At 42.1% G+C, this 15,447-nt stretch overlaps 2 protein-coding genes across 5 annotated transcripts in view; one reads left to right on the plus strand and one right to left on the minus strand.

Annotated features, from left to right (window-relative positions):
- LOC111869108 overlaps window positions 1–15,447 on the minus strand; it is a 93,173-nt gene that overhangs the window by 7,976 nt on the left and 69,750 nt on the right. The window lies entirely within an intron of this gene.
- LOC111869106 (heparan sulfate 2-O-sulfotransferase pipe) overlaps window positions 6,133–15,447 on the plus strand; it is an 80,912-nt gene continuing 71,597 nt past the window's right edge. Inside the window, exon 1 of the mRNA XM_023860332.2 lies at window positions 6,133–6,389. Within this exon, the coding sequence (XP_023716100.1) occupies window positions 6,331–6,389 (59 nt within the window). The 5' untranslated portion in view covers window positions 6,133–6,330. The remainder of the gene's footprint in view (window positions 6,390–15,447) is intronic.

The following is a 15,447-nucleotide window of genomic DNA, read 5'->3' on the forward strand; positions in this document are numbered from 1 at the left end:
GGCAGGGAAAGTGATGTGCACGGTCTTTTGGGATAGGCGGGGTGTGATTTTGTTAGATTTCCTGGAGCCTGGTGAGACTGTCAATTCTGAACGCTACAAGACGACGCTGACCAAGCTGAAAGCCCGCTTTTCCTGAGTGAGGGTAGAGAAGCAGACAACCTTTCGCTTGCAACACGATAATGCTAGACCCCATACCACCGCGACCACCGCGCACATTGCAACGTTTGGTTGGACTGTCCTGCCACATTCACCTTATAGCCCCGATTTAGCACCGTCAGACTTCCATCTCTTTGGGCCTATGAAAGATGGACTACGTGGCAACATTTTCCAGACAACGGTGCTGTCATTGCAACTGTAAGAAAGTGGCTAGCCTCTGCTGGCGCAGACGTTTACGGGCGCGGCATACAGACTCTTGTTCATCGCTGGCAAAAGTGCATAACGAATCGTGGTGATTATGTGGAAAAATAACTGTAAGTAGCTGAAATCTTGCTCTATTTAACTGCGTTATTATGCTTTCTATATCTGTTGTAGTTTTCATTAAAAAAATAGGAGGAAGTTCCTCGTATATGTTCTCATTCATGGAAGTGTTAATCCTATAAGCAGTGTACCTAGCTTATAAACACCGGCCTTAAATAAAATAATCAATGATGTTGTGATGGTGTAGTAAAATGCTTTCCGACTAATTTCACATAATTTTATATTCATCATTCAGAATTATATTCTTGATAGGTGTTCCAGATAATTAAGAAAATGTTAAACAAATGAAGAAACCAGATACAGGTAAGAATGCCGTCTTCTTGGATGTGGCACCGTATAGATCTTGTACGAACCGACGTTTCGGAGGAAAGTATGACCTCCATCTTCAGGGTAGAAAAGACTACAACCACTTGCTCACGTTGGTTCCTCGCTCGCGGATTTTTCTACCCTAAAGTTGAAGCCGATATGTTCCTCCGTAATGTCGGTTGACACAAGGTCTACACGGCCCCACTTCCCAGAAGACGGCATTCTTCATAGTCACCGCCGTGAAAACCTCAACTCTTACAGATATAAGTAAATTTATATTTCATTTTCACTAAAGTATAAATTATGATAGAATAATTGTGGACTGAAATTAAATTTGCCGGACAAATATCAGTTTCGTCTCAGTTACAAAAATTAGTCTAAATCCCTTCAGAGTGATTAGAGGTAAACATGTGAACAGACTTAGAATTAGAACTAAACATATAATTCGACGCGTTATTTTACTTAAAGACTTATTAACATTTTTAATAACTTTTGAACTAATTTTAAGGCATGTTACGTTAATAAACTCATTAATACTAAATAATAAAATTCCTAATATAACAGATTTTAATTACCTTTAATTTTAGACAGCGACAGCGCATCACTAAGACGTCGCGTATATTATTAGCGTATATTCTGCAAAGTATGTATTCGCTATAATAATATCAACAAACTGTAAAATATGAATTCATATTCAGACAACTGCCGGTCACGGTAGCCGAACGGTCTAAGGCATGTACTGTTTTCACTCGCTTGGAAACCGGGATCGTGGGTTCGAATCGCACTCAGGGCATGGATGTTTAGTTTGTGTGTGTGCGTTTTTCTGTGTTTGTCTACAGGTAGAGGCCTTGCGACGAGCTGATCACCCGTCCAAGGAGTCCTACCGAATGTGTAAGATCTCGAAAAATCGAAGTGAACGGAGAAGTTCATGGAGGTAGGCCTAGGCCCACTGGGGCTGTAGTGCCAAGGAAAAAAATATTAAGACAACTAAATTCAAGGTCTTTGTTCTTGTTGTAACTTGCCTGTTGATCAGATAGAAAAGGTAGAAATATGTAACGTACACCTTCGCGTAATAAATAAATATTGATACAGTAGTATCTATTTTGTCTTCAACTTGAAGATACTTTGACATGTCTAACCGTTGCTGGGCAATGGGAGGTGGAACGAGTTACCACGAAGACAGACCCTTGATAAACGGTCGGTTGCCAAGTTACGCAACAGTGGAAACGAGATTACGCAACAGTAAAGATAGCGGTGTTTGTCCGTGCCGTGCCGAGCCAAGCCGAAGCGAGCTAGTTGCCCAGCAACGCCTTTGTAAACACGGCGTCACGCAACAGGGGAGCCCGTGCAGCGACTGTTGCTAGGCAATCGGTAAACACGACGTTACGCAACAATGAAAGCTATCACGTAACTGTTTCCTGTGTTGTCAGTGCGGAAGCTACATAACAGGAGTATTCGTCAGTGCGAAAGACTAGAGTCCCCACCCGTGTGGAGGCGGTTTCGAATACCTCCACCGTGAGCCTGCGAGTCGTAGGAGGCGACGAAAAGGGAAATCTCAAATCTGAAACAGTAAAATATGGTCGCGAGTNAGCTAGATCCAGAACTGCGTGAAGTTATTTGTCGTGTGACACACCCAACACGTGACAATATTTTTCTGTTGTGTTGATAGCTCAGTTTACATGATTATGTGAACAGACACATGGGAACCTCACAGTTACGAGTATAAGTTACTTCCAATCATATATTCATGCAAAAGGAAGTGTCAATGAAGATTCCGAAATCAAAATTGTTCAGTGAGATCATGGATGAAGAGAGAAGACAGTGAGCTGGAAACGACCTCAGGTTATACAGTGCCTTCAATGTACGTACTGTGTGCAACGAATACATAACAGTAATTCTCCTGACATGTCACTTGTATACCACAAAGGCTCCCTTCTTGTCAGGAACAAATTGATCAATTTTACGTTACCAAGCATCAATAACGAAAAGTAGGCTACTAGAAAACAAAGAAGCGCGTGGAGGAAACACGTCACAATTCTTAGCCATGCCCCCAAATCGGAAAAGAAATATCAGCTTTACGCTCCGGCCGCTATAGCTCTGAAGAAGAGGCTGAATGGATCTTGATGTAGTATAAGAAATCAGTGTAGAAGAGAAAAACAGAAGCTTTCTTTTCAGGAATCAAGAATTCCTCACCTGTCTTCCATCTTTACTGACTGTGACAATACTGATTACTTTGCCCATACCAACAACCCTGCCAGTAATCGAACCCTTGGCACTGGCTGAATTACTGCCGGCTCCGACAACCGGCCCGCCCAGATTTGACATCAAGCACTTTTTGGGGCGCTCACCCAGATCGTGACGTACAGCGAGAGATTTGCTTCTTCCACATTCTGATACCTCCTTTCTGAAGACAGGAGTAGTTCAGCGTGTAGACTGGACATTGTGGTGTGCGTGCAGAGAAGACAGGCGCTGACGATGAGGCCACAGACAGCCCTCATAATAATGATTTGGCGGCCAATTTCCGACACTGTTGACCGTATTCCAGTCGTGATGTGAGGTTATTGGCGTGACTATGTCCCCGTAAGCGCTATATTTGTATGAAACCCCAGTTTCCTAGCCCATCAGACATTATGGCTCTCTCTAATGCGCAGACTTCAACGAGTCTGTTGGCAGGCCATTAAACAAGATTGTGACAGTGAAAAATCGCCTATGTATTCTCATTTGCCGGTCATGGTCAGATGAACAAGCGGAAATCTGAGGCACGCTATGTCATAGAAGGGCGAATTAAGAACATTTATGGATCTCGACCTGAATATTTAACTGCTTAACCGAGCAATTCATTTTGAGGTAGCCAGCGCTTTAACCAGCTGAAGAAGAAAACCGTGCCACCGGATTGAAGCAATGCTCTGATGGTCATTGAAGATGACAAAGATAAAACTGTCCCTATGTTTAATTAATTGAGCATCACACCATGAAGGCGTGTGAGGAGTGGAGTTATAACTCCACCATTCTTGTTCTCTACACTATATGGAGATGAGTTGTCAGCTTCACGCTCCAACCGCTTTACACCTGGGGAAATAGATCCCGGAACTCATTGGACAGGAGGCTGTATGGGCCCCAGAGCAGGTCTGGAGATGTGTATTTAAAGATTTCAATTTGAAAAGCTTGACTGCATTTTAATCTGTTTTCACGTCTGTTTCCAGAGATCATAAAACAACAGGTATAGATGAAAAACTCTAAAAAGGGATGCAAATATTCCGTTTTAGTCTCGCTTCCGAAAAATGTGCATCTCGTGCGGTGTAGAAGTTAATATCCGTGCTTCTTGTTTGAGGGAAACCTGGTTCGATTCTTGGCGGATAAACTGAGGATCCACAGGCTAACTACTGTAGAATGAACCACGCAGCGCAATCTACCATATAACATAAGCAGCACATATTAACCATGTCTCCCGACAACATGAGAGAAGGGGGATCTACTCTCTAGGAAGATGGTGACATTACGATACTAATATGGCGAGCCAGTGCAGCAAACAGTAGAAGGCATCTGATGAAGCCTGTGCGTGGGCTACTGCAGTAACAAACACGAAGCTACTCGTAGCATATGACGTTGTGAAAGATCATTTTTAAAATACTTTTAATATAAAATCGTGGATTTAGGATCACCTAATTATTAAATTATATTTAACCTATTGTTGTGTACACGAGTTATCACAGATAAGATTTTTATTCTCATTTTACTGTTAATTTTAATCAACATCTAATCTAGAATCATCTATAGACTTTAAAGGATTCTGACGATGGTGTATGCTGTATAGACTTACAAGGTTTATTTTGGACTCTATCCATCGTCTGGTATATATAAGATAAAAAACCACAACGTTTCGGAGACTGGATCTGTCTCCGTCCTCAGATGGATAGGGCACTGTAGACCTACTCAATTGGGCCCGTTAGAAAGAGCTAGTTTCAATCACTGGAGTAGGTCTATCTTGCCCCATCCACCTGAGGACGGAGACAGATCCAGTCTCCGAAACGTTGTATTTTTTTTTTGTCTTATGGTATATACCAGACGATGGATAGAGTCCAAAATAAATCTTATAGTTCTATCTAGAATCATCTAGTTTATGAATTGGATAAACTTGCACGAACCATTTATAAAAATGAGAATGTTAATGCTGGAGTTTGGTAATAGTATGTGAGAAATTTGCAGCACCTGAAGATGACCCATTTGAGGTCGAAACATGTAGTGCGTGCTATATAAATAAAGAAATAAAAAAGTATTGTTGCGTTGACGGTAAACGTGTATGTTGAACGACCGTAAACTGATGTAGATCGCTGTAGGATGCGTACAAACGCTGCTGATTTCATGTGCCCTCCTGGCGTTTTCTTGGGGGCACTGAGGGCGATCTCAGCTAATATAACCAACCTGTCTCTCTGCCGAGAATCTAAACAAGGATCTCCAGAATAAAAAGCAGGAGGAGAGGGAGCAGTTTATCGCATCTCCCAGCTTAGCCCTTCCAACTCTGATAATGCTGTATGCCGTTGCTGCTATCAGAATTTAGATTTCAAGTCCCATTTGCCGTAATGAGACCACCATAGTCACAATGCATTACAAAGTATTATGAGCTTTCAAGCAAAATATAAGCTTTGAATTTTGTTGATATACAAAATCATACAAAACAAACTCCGTGGTTTTATTCCGTAAGCGAATTATACCGGCCGAGCGACCACCGCTTGCCGGCGAAGTTAGTGCCAACTTTAGCGGATAGAAGGTGTCGCGTGGTCAGCGTAACGAATCCCCACGGCCGTTACTCTCGGTTTTCTACACCGGAGCCGCTATTTTCTTGAAATAGCTTCTCAACTATCCTCACGAGGTTGAGTGGACCCCGTTCCAGACCCACTGCTTCTCTGAAAATCTATCCGCACAAAATGCGTCCGTTGTAACAATCGTCGTGACGTCCGTTGTAGAAATAAACACGAGAGGCGAATGCTACGCTTTTCTTCTGGCTCCATTGCAGACAAAAAACTGCGCACCGCATTCTGCAACTGTGTGGTGTCCTCAGCAAAGTACGTTCGCTAGAACGGACGCATTTTGTGCACTCGTGTAGACGCTGCCTAAAATTGGCACTAACTTCGCCGACAAGCGGCGGTCGCTCGGTCGGTATAGTTCGCCTGCGGACTCAAGACGTCATCATCCTTAGCTCCACGTGCCTCAGTTGCGGCTCCGGAGTCTCCGCCGAGACATTTCCTTCTTGACCGACAACAAATCTGTCACGCGACAAATGCACTCCTGAAACGCATCGTCCCTTCCTTATACGTAAATGAAACGCATCAAGAACTAATACTTGCTCAGAAAATCAGGGCAAGTGTCAGCGCATGCGCAGTGATGTAGCGGTTTAGGTCGCATCTCACCGTAAAGACGGTAAAGACGACCAAAGTTCGGTAAAGCGTTACTCCTGCAGCTACCAGCTGACAAGAAGGTTGTGTGGAAAGTGTTACACGGAGCGCAAGGTTGAGGTCGGCCGGCTCATCAAGTGTTTGTGAGCGTGGAATGCTGTTCCGCAGTGTGGACAGTATGTTCCGACAGCGCAGGATATCCGTCCCTAAGAGGTGAGTCCCAAAACCTCTGTCCATCCTATTTACGGTATCAATAGTCTTCTTCAAGGATTACTGTAGTCTGGGATATGATGCCGTGTAGATTGGTAGGAAAATTTCTACGAATTGTAGGTTAACTTTCTATTAAACGACACGAGATCACATACCAAATGAGATAAATCTTCATGTTCAGAGCTGTAAGAATTCATATCTTGAAGGTTATTCTTCGAGCGTCACACGTTACGCCCTCAGGACTGTATTTTAAAGAGTTTTAAAATGTACAAGTTTTGAGTCTAAAACTTCTATAATCGAATATAGCAAACCTACGATTTCGGACCCTCTAAAATCAGGATTGATTTCTCCTTCAATATATATATTATTTACGCAGAACGGAGGTATTTCCGGAACGAGAATTTGTTAACAGAATTCCCAACTTCCTGTTGGTTAAAAAAATGTCGATATATATAGCATCAATTTGAGCTGAAAACAGTATAAATTTCCTTTTTTAAAAATATTTTTTCCAGGGGGCAAGCGGTAGCGTTGTTGATTGAGGCACTATGCTACAAACCGGAAGTTCGCGGGTTCAAGTCCCGATGAGGTCATTGTATTTTTTTCAATTGACCTAATTCTTCCAGTCGCACTATGACCCTGAGGTCGACTCAGCCTCTAACAGAAATAAGTACCAGGAATCTTCTTGGAATATACTTAGGGGTGAAGGGCGGCCGCCGTGAAAGATTGACATCACCCCCATCCATGAGCCGATTGTCTAGAAAATGTGGGAACCTCGTCGTCTCACAACCCTATGGGCCTCCACGGCCTGTTACAGGGATACCTTTACTTTTACTTAATTTAATGTAAAAATTTGACATTACAACGTTTTCTTCTTTTCATCATACAGTATTTATGCCCTGATAATGTCTACGATAACAGATATTGCTGGACTGTGAATACATTTGCTTGTTTATATAAACAGCTGCTTCGGAACATAATTAGGCCTATAATCCGCAAATCGTTCTATTCACTAATTCGGACTAGACCTTCTCTACATTAATTTGAATTAACGAGGTTTTAAAGGATATTTAACTGTGATAAAATATAAACTTAACATACAACACCAGGAAAACTTCGCATGGACTTTGTTCAGATCTTAACGTGAAAATGAAACAGAAAGTGACAAATGTGCATCATAGAAGAATATTATACTTGAACACTTTGCAGAATAAGGTGTAGTGAGTCAGAGAAGATAATCACAGCGGTAGCGCGGTCTGAAGCATAAAAAGTCTTGGCTCGTTCAAACACTGGGGTCGTGTATTCGAATCACACTCGAGGCATAGATGTCTGTGTACATTTATTCTGTGATTGTGTTGTTCTGTGTGTAGATAGTGGCTTTGCGAAGAGCTGATCCCTCGTCCAAAATGTCTTACCGACTATGTGCATGATTACGAATCTGATAGAGGCCAGGGCCCAACAAGGGGCTGTAGAGCCATTAATGAATGAGAGAAAGAAACACGATTCTGAAGATATAAGAATATAATGACTTGGAACAAGGCTGAGACCAATCGTGAAGAGAAGAGCCTAATTAATGGAGAGCAGAAGGGGAAGATGATGATGATAGTGAATAAGATGATACTCATAATAAAGACCTTTATGAATGTTTAGAATAATTTATACAGATCTCTATATTGATACAGCTGAAAACAGAACTGAACAACGGACCAATTTTCTTCAGCAGAATTATCCTTTAGAAAAATTATCTTATGAGAATTTGTTTTTTTTTTCTAGCGGTGATTCAGTTTTTCATATCTTAAATTTATTTTTTTTATTTAGCTTTCTCAATCACTTATCTCATATAGAATTGAATGACAGTGGCTGCACTGTGTTGTCTTGCTGTGGCTCCGTGGATAACTTCATTGTTGGGTCGTTGCAAAAAAGTAAAAAGGTAAAGTTGCCCCTGTGTTTAACTAATTAAGCACTACGCCAGGGAGGTGTATGGTGGAGTGGATGAATATATCAGAATTTTCTTGACCTCGGCACTAGTTGGAGGTGAGTGGTCAGCTTCACTCCCAGGCCTCTTTAGCCCCGATTAAATATGAATTTGAGTGGGCCCCAGAGCCGATCTAGACGACATGAGAAATGAAAATTCTTGCTCCCATCGGGACTCGAACTCCGACACCTCGGTCGTCCGGCCCGTAGCTTGTCGCTATACCGACTATGCTATCCCTAATCTATTGGGTTGTTGCGTAGCAGTGAATAATTTCTAGCGACAATTATAGAATAAGCGTATTGGCTTTACAACACTTGGTTTAGTGTGGGCGGTTCCCACAGATGAACTAGGGAGAATTGATTTGGAAGCGGTTGTGGCCAATTTTAAGGTACATATAGTACTAGTATTTGTCTGAAAATACTGAGGGAGAATTTACGAAAAACTTCAAGATATCTGGACACCGTGCTGAGAACCGAAAACAGGATCTCCGGAATTCGAAGCAAAAGTTTTAACCGTTACATCGTGATGCTCGAATTCACACCTCGAATTTGCCTAGCGCTAAATAAGCACAACTTCACACCAGGATCATAATTTGACCTTAATGAAAAGAAAATATGTACAAAATTTAATAAGAGTAACACAATAAATTCCAAAGAAAACACTGGACTAAGAGAATGGACCAGACTAATTGTTATGCATACATTTCCTGACTCGTTTATTCATTATTACGGTTCTTTAATTTTGAAATCGTAACAGTTCGACGCACGTTTTCGTTTGTAACTGTTAACGTAATCCTATCTCGCCTCAAGAAGCAGCTCTGGTTCCTGGAAGTGACGCAGTGGCGCATGCGCAATGAGTCCTACAGCGGTTCGTGCTAATGCAGAAATCGTGATTGTTGCTCTGCTTAAGTATGTACGGATATAGCATTGCTGTAGATGAAGATTAATAATAATATTTCTATATAAGTGACCTTAATTCATCGTTTGAGGCAGGGCAACGAGGATTAAAGAAGCATGTGATACATTACCACAAGTCTTTCAAGCGAGGGCCGAAGAACTATTTGCAATTTCTTTGCCAGTGTCCCGTTATAGTTCCAAACCATGTTACTATTGAAGCTCTTGTGTTTATTTTTACATTTACCGAATTATAAGATACAATTTAATTGAAAACTATTAAAAACAAGTAATTGACTTCATGGAGCTGAGCCCTTCTTGAAAAGCCGCAAATTTTGCAGTTACTCAGGAACGTCCCAGCAATTTACGCAAACCCGAAGGTTCATTACCGTGTTCACAAGAGCCCTTCAATGATCTCTATCCTGAGCCAGATCAATCCAGTCCACATCACCCCATCATATCTAATATCGAAAAATTCCGTCTTCTGGGATGTGGCGCCGTGTAGTTATTTGTGTTAACCGTCGTTTCGGAGAAACATATCACCTTTATCTTCAGGGTATAAAAATCCGCGAGCGAGGAACCAGCGTGTGCAGGTGGATGCAGCGTCATGGGTTATTTAACGACGCTGTCAGTATGAAGATTATGTAACGTCGGATAATGGGAAATTGAAGAATTGGAAAAGATTTGGAAGTCAGCGGTCATGGCCTAGCCGGCGTAATATAGTAGCATGTGTTTGGAGGGAGTGGGTAAAACCAAGAAAACCCTCACTCAAGATAAGCTGGTAGCAAGCTGTTTTTACGTAGTATGTATTAGATGTAAATGGACTGTTTCTGTTACATTATGCATCAAACTCAACACTCCAGCCTACAGAGCTCTCCTATCCTGTCAGAAAATGTAATGATCAGGACCAGCTTGCGCATTCACTGGCAAATATTCTCAGTTTATATTTTATAATAAGAAACGAAGCCACTGTATTGGCCACTACATTTAATCGATTTAATCGAATATTTACGGTATGACTATTTGTACATTATTTAACAAATAATATCATCTACAGAAGTTATTTATTTCTGGTTAAATGAAAGGTCAATAAACCATTGTGAAGTCGATACAACGGAGAGGAAAATGGCTTTATCCTATTCCGATGTTCGACCGTATGGCCTGATAAAACCTTCCAGTACCTTCTTTTTATTTAATGCTAGTGGAGTGGGACTAAGTCCCTTGTACTGCGGCCACTTCTGTACCAGCCCCAGATGATAGGTGAGGGTGACTGTGGAGCAATTGGTGGAAAGAAGATTGGCAAGGGAAACCGAAGTACTTGGAGGAAACCTGCCCCAGCGTCAATTTGTCCACCACAAATCCAACTTGACCAGAACCGGGATCGAACCCGGGCCGCCGCGGTGGGAAGCCAGCGACTAACCGCTTGAGCTATGGCGCGTGTATGCCAGTACCTTGCTCACAGATTTTTGCGAGGGAACAATTGCCTGCATTTGTATTTTCGCAGTGTTCATGACACACATCTATGCGAGAAACTCCTCTTGTAGTCTATAGCCGCACTGATTCCACGTTAATGTAATGAGCACGTGACCAACTGAGTCACTGTTATTATATCACGCAAAATATTCGTGTGAAATAAAAATATCTTACGTAAGAAGAACAATTGCATAGAACCATAAACCTGCCCAGTTGTGAGGCGACAGTAGCAACTGAGGAATGCCACAGTGCGTTTCCTTCAGGAACATTTTGTAACTCCATATATAATGTGCCAGGGAGCCGGGAAAGCGCAGTTGGTATAGGAACTGGCTACTGGCTGGACGACCGAGGGGTTGGAGTTCGAGGCCCGGTAGGGTCAGAGAGAATGTTACGTAAGGATTATTACCGTAGGGATTCATTTGAAAAAATCTCTGGCCGTGAGTCTCCAGTGGCTTGATGCCAAAAGGAATTGATTGGCGGTAAAACGCCATTCGGAAAGTAACTTTGACTTTGTTCAGAGAAACTGTCGCTATTTTCTTTGAGAACCACATGAAACACACAAATACAGAGTTTTAGTATGTTAAAGCAGGCGGCATATATAACTACTGGGCATTAAAGGGTTAGAGAGTCTATGGTTATTCAAAGGGTATAGAAATTTGCTGCTCTTAAGAAAACCGAATCAAGTTCACAAAAGTACGCTTTATAGAGACATACGTGTATAAAGCTCTGCATATGACACACCTCCTCCCAGCCGACTCTGACATTCTGGGGGACACAGTACCGACGGCCTTGAGGGCGTCTCTGGAACTGTGACAAGTTGAATAGAATGTTAGGCTATTTTCCAAATTACTGTTGGATAACACTGACAAGGATAGATCCCGTGAGAACGCCAGTTACCTTAGACGTTTGAGGCCACTCAAATCTCTGGTTTCTTTCCGGAAGGTACAGGAACCCGCTTCTGAGTACACGTGCACTGCTCTGAACGCATTCTTTGGCATTCTGTGTCTCATAATAATCGCAGTGATGAGGTGGACAGGGAATGTAGCACGAATGTGGGAGAAGAGGAATGCATATGGGATATTGGTGGGAAAGCCAGAAGGAAAGAGATCACTGGGAAGGCCAAGGCGTAGGAGGGCGGACAATATTAAAATGGATCTTAGAGAGATAGGATGGAAAGGTATGAATTGGATTGATCTGGCTCAGGATAGGGATTAGTGGAGGGTTCTTGTGAACACGGTAATGAACCTTCGGGTTCAATAAAATGCTGGGAAAGTTCTTGAGTGGCTGCACAATTGGAGGCTTCTCTAGAAGGGCTCAGATCCATGAGTAAGTGAGTGAGTGAATAATCTCAGGATCTACTAGAGGCAGGGCTCATTAATCTTCTGCGTCTAGGACTCAACACGTGACTTCATGAACAGGAAGCAGGATTATATAATTTTATTGCTAGCTTCTTGGAGGACAACCTGAAGTAAAAAGATTAATTGGGAATACCTAGGAGTAGATGGGAGGATATTATTAAAATTAATCAAAAATAAGATGGTGACTGAATTATATTCATTTGGCTCGTAACAGGGAGTAATAGCAGTCTCTTGTGAACGTGGTAATGAACTTTGGAGTTCCATAAAGTGCTGGGAATTCCTTGACTAACTGAGCAACCATTAGCTACTCATGAAAACTGCTCCGTGCCGTTAGTTTAGTGAGTGTTATTTTTTATAACTATAGTATTATATTATAGGATTCAGAATAGCTCAGTCGGTATAGTGACGGGCTAAATGCTGGATATCCGGGGTTCGAATTCCGGGAGGGGAATATTTTTCTCTATAGAGTCCAGACCGGGTTTGAGGCCCACCTAGCCTCCTATGCAACGGGTATCGGGGCCGACTTTTCCGAATATAAAGAGGCCGGGGCGTGAAGCTGACCATCACGTCTAGTACCAAGGTCAAGAATGACGGAGCTATACCTCCACTCTCCCATACATCTTCTTTGCAGAATTTTCTAAGCTGCTTGTTTTTTGCTTTACTTAACGAGAGTTTCTCAATTGTTTAGGTTTATAACGTTAAGGGGAGACAATCTGCATAATAACTTGTAATTGCGAATGATTTGAAACAACAGCTTATATAATGTATTTACTTACTTACTCATGGAGCTGAGCCCTTCTGGAGGAGCCGCCAATTCTGCAGCTACTCAAGAATTTCCAAGCATTTTATGGAACCCGAAGGTTCATCACCGTGTTCACAAGAGCCATCCACTGGTCCCTATCCTGAGCCAGATCAATCCAATCCATACCATTCCATCCTATCTCTCTAAGATCCATTTTAATATTGTCCACCCACCTACGCCTTGGCCTTCCCAGTGGTCTCTTTCCTTCTGGCTTTCTCACCAATATCCTATACGTATTTCTCGTCTCTCTCATTCGTGCTACATGATCTGCCCACCTCATCTTCCTTGACTTAATCATTCTAATTATACTTGGAGAAGGCCTATGTAAGGTAGAATCCCGAAATTTTCTGGAGATGGTAAGAGAACAACGCAGACCTTAGACAAAATAATTATTTTTTCGAGTCAAGAATCGAATCTGGTACCTATTGAATAAAATTCCAGAGCTGGTTTGCGTCATCTAAGACACAGGATAAGTAACATTTCGCAAGGTTACTTCGTAGAGTGACCCAGCATTTCCTGTTGCTCTTAAAGTCTCGATACTGTTGCGCGGAGCGCGGCACACAACTGAAAATAAATTTCATGTTACGCTTTAATGCGCGCAGGCTAACAGTACTTATGGTCGCTTCCTACAGTTCTTAACAGAACGCATTCTAGCAAATGAAGTCAAGGAACCTGGGCATGCAGGCAGAACTGTAAGCACCTCATTCATTTCTCTGTTTACTGCTCTTATTAGTCAAGTTCTTTCAACTCAGTGCATAGACTGAACGCATAATAGGAATGTTCTTTCCTTTCGTATGTTTCTTCGCAAATTGCAGTGCAAATTTGGAGTAAATGTGGCATCGCGGTTTCTATGATTAAATCCATCCCTGGCCTCTGTAACTCTTGATGTCACATGAAGCTCAACTCGAACTCAACCCTTTACAACCCTGTGGCTACTGCATGTACCAACTGCTTTAACATACCAAACCCTGCATTCTGCACGCTCAGTGTATCTGTGTGTTCTGTGTGGTTCTCACAATAAACAGCGACTATTTCCCTAAACAGCATTAACCGGTTGGGCTTTGTAGCGGAGACGTAATGAGTTTGCTGTGAGGTAAGAACTCAATTCTATACATTATTTAGAAGCGATTCGGTCTAAAACTTTTACCTTTTCACTTCCTAAATTTCACCCTTTCTCAAACGTACCTCTACCTGAAGGACGAGAGGGCACTGTCTGGGAACTTTCAAAACCGGAGAAAGAAAATGATCNGAGTGTATCTGCTTGTTCCGTATGGTTCTCACAATAAACAGCGACTAGTTCCCTAAACAGCATTAACCGGTTGGGCTTTGTAGCGGAGACGTAATGAGTTTGCTGTGAGGTAAGAACTCAATTCTATACATTATTTAGAAGCGATTCGGTCTAAAACTTTTACCTTTTCACTTCCTAAATTTCACCCTTTCTCAAACGTACCTCTACCTGAAGGACGAGAGGGCACTGTCTGGGAACTTTCAAAACCGGAGAAAGAAAATGATTCTTCCTCCCCCCTCCTAAATATGGTCTCTCTCTATATATAATCCCCCACTTTCTCTTCTTTCACTATCTTTTTCTCCCTTTTCGGTATCTAAATGCTTAACCAATTTTCCTGGAAATAATTCATTGTACAAAATACAAAGGTAAAGGGGTGAAGATATCCCTGTGGTCGTGAGGGCCCATAGGGTTGTGAGATGTAGACACATATTTTATAGACAATCGGCTCACAGATGGCGGTGAGGTTGTCAGCCTTACGCGCCGGTCGCCCTTTACCCCAAGAAGATTCCTGATACTCATTTCTGTTAGAGACTGAGTCGACACCAGGATCAGAGTGAGGATGGAAGGATTAAGACAATTGAAAAATCCAGTGACCTCATCCGGAATCGAAGACTGCATCATTAAGACTTATTTAGAACCGTACCTTAGCTCAGGGTGTTAGTCGACGGCTTCTCACCGTGGTGGCCCTAGTTCGTTCCCAAGACAGTGCACATAGGTTTTGTGGTGAACAAAGTTACACCAGGACACCATTTCTCTAAGTACTTCAGTATTCCCCTACAAACTATTATGTTCCAAATGTTCCATATTCATCTACCATCAGGGGTTGGTATAATCAGCCCACTTTGGGGCCGCAGTATTAAATAACTCAGTTTCATCTCACTCCTAAGTTATATTTTCACTTTAGGCACGTGTATGATCAACGAAACACACACACACAAATTGTTCTGTGCAAGTGTGATATTCCCATAGGTTAAATGAAAGTCAAGGTAAATGATATCCTTGTTTAGCATTCTAACAGCACGGGAAAAGAAAATTCATTGCGTAATTTTCTCCGTTCTACTACTTCATCTCTGTTTGATCAAAATACTTTTTTTTTCTAATCTATTTCCTTCCGAGCATCATCAACAATTCTGCAGCTACTCAAGAATTTCCCAGAATTTTATGGAACCCGAAGGTTCATTACCGTGTTGACAAGAACCCTCCACTAGTCCCTACCCTGAGCCAGATCAATCCAATCCATATCATCCCATCCTATCTGTCTAAGATCCATTTTAA

The sequence above is a fragment of the Cryptotermes secundus genome, unplaced genomic scaffold (assembly GCF_002891405.2).
Source record: "Cryptotermes secundus unplaced genomic scaffold, Csec_1.0 scaffold546, whole genome shotgun sequence".
NCBI lineage: Eukaryota > Metazoa > Arthropoda > Insecta > Blattodea > Kalotermitidae > Cryptotermes > Cryptotermes secundus.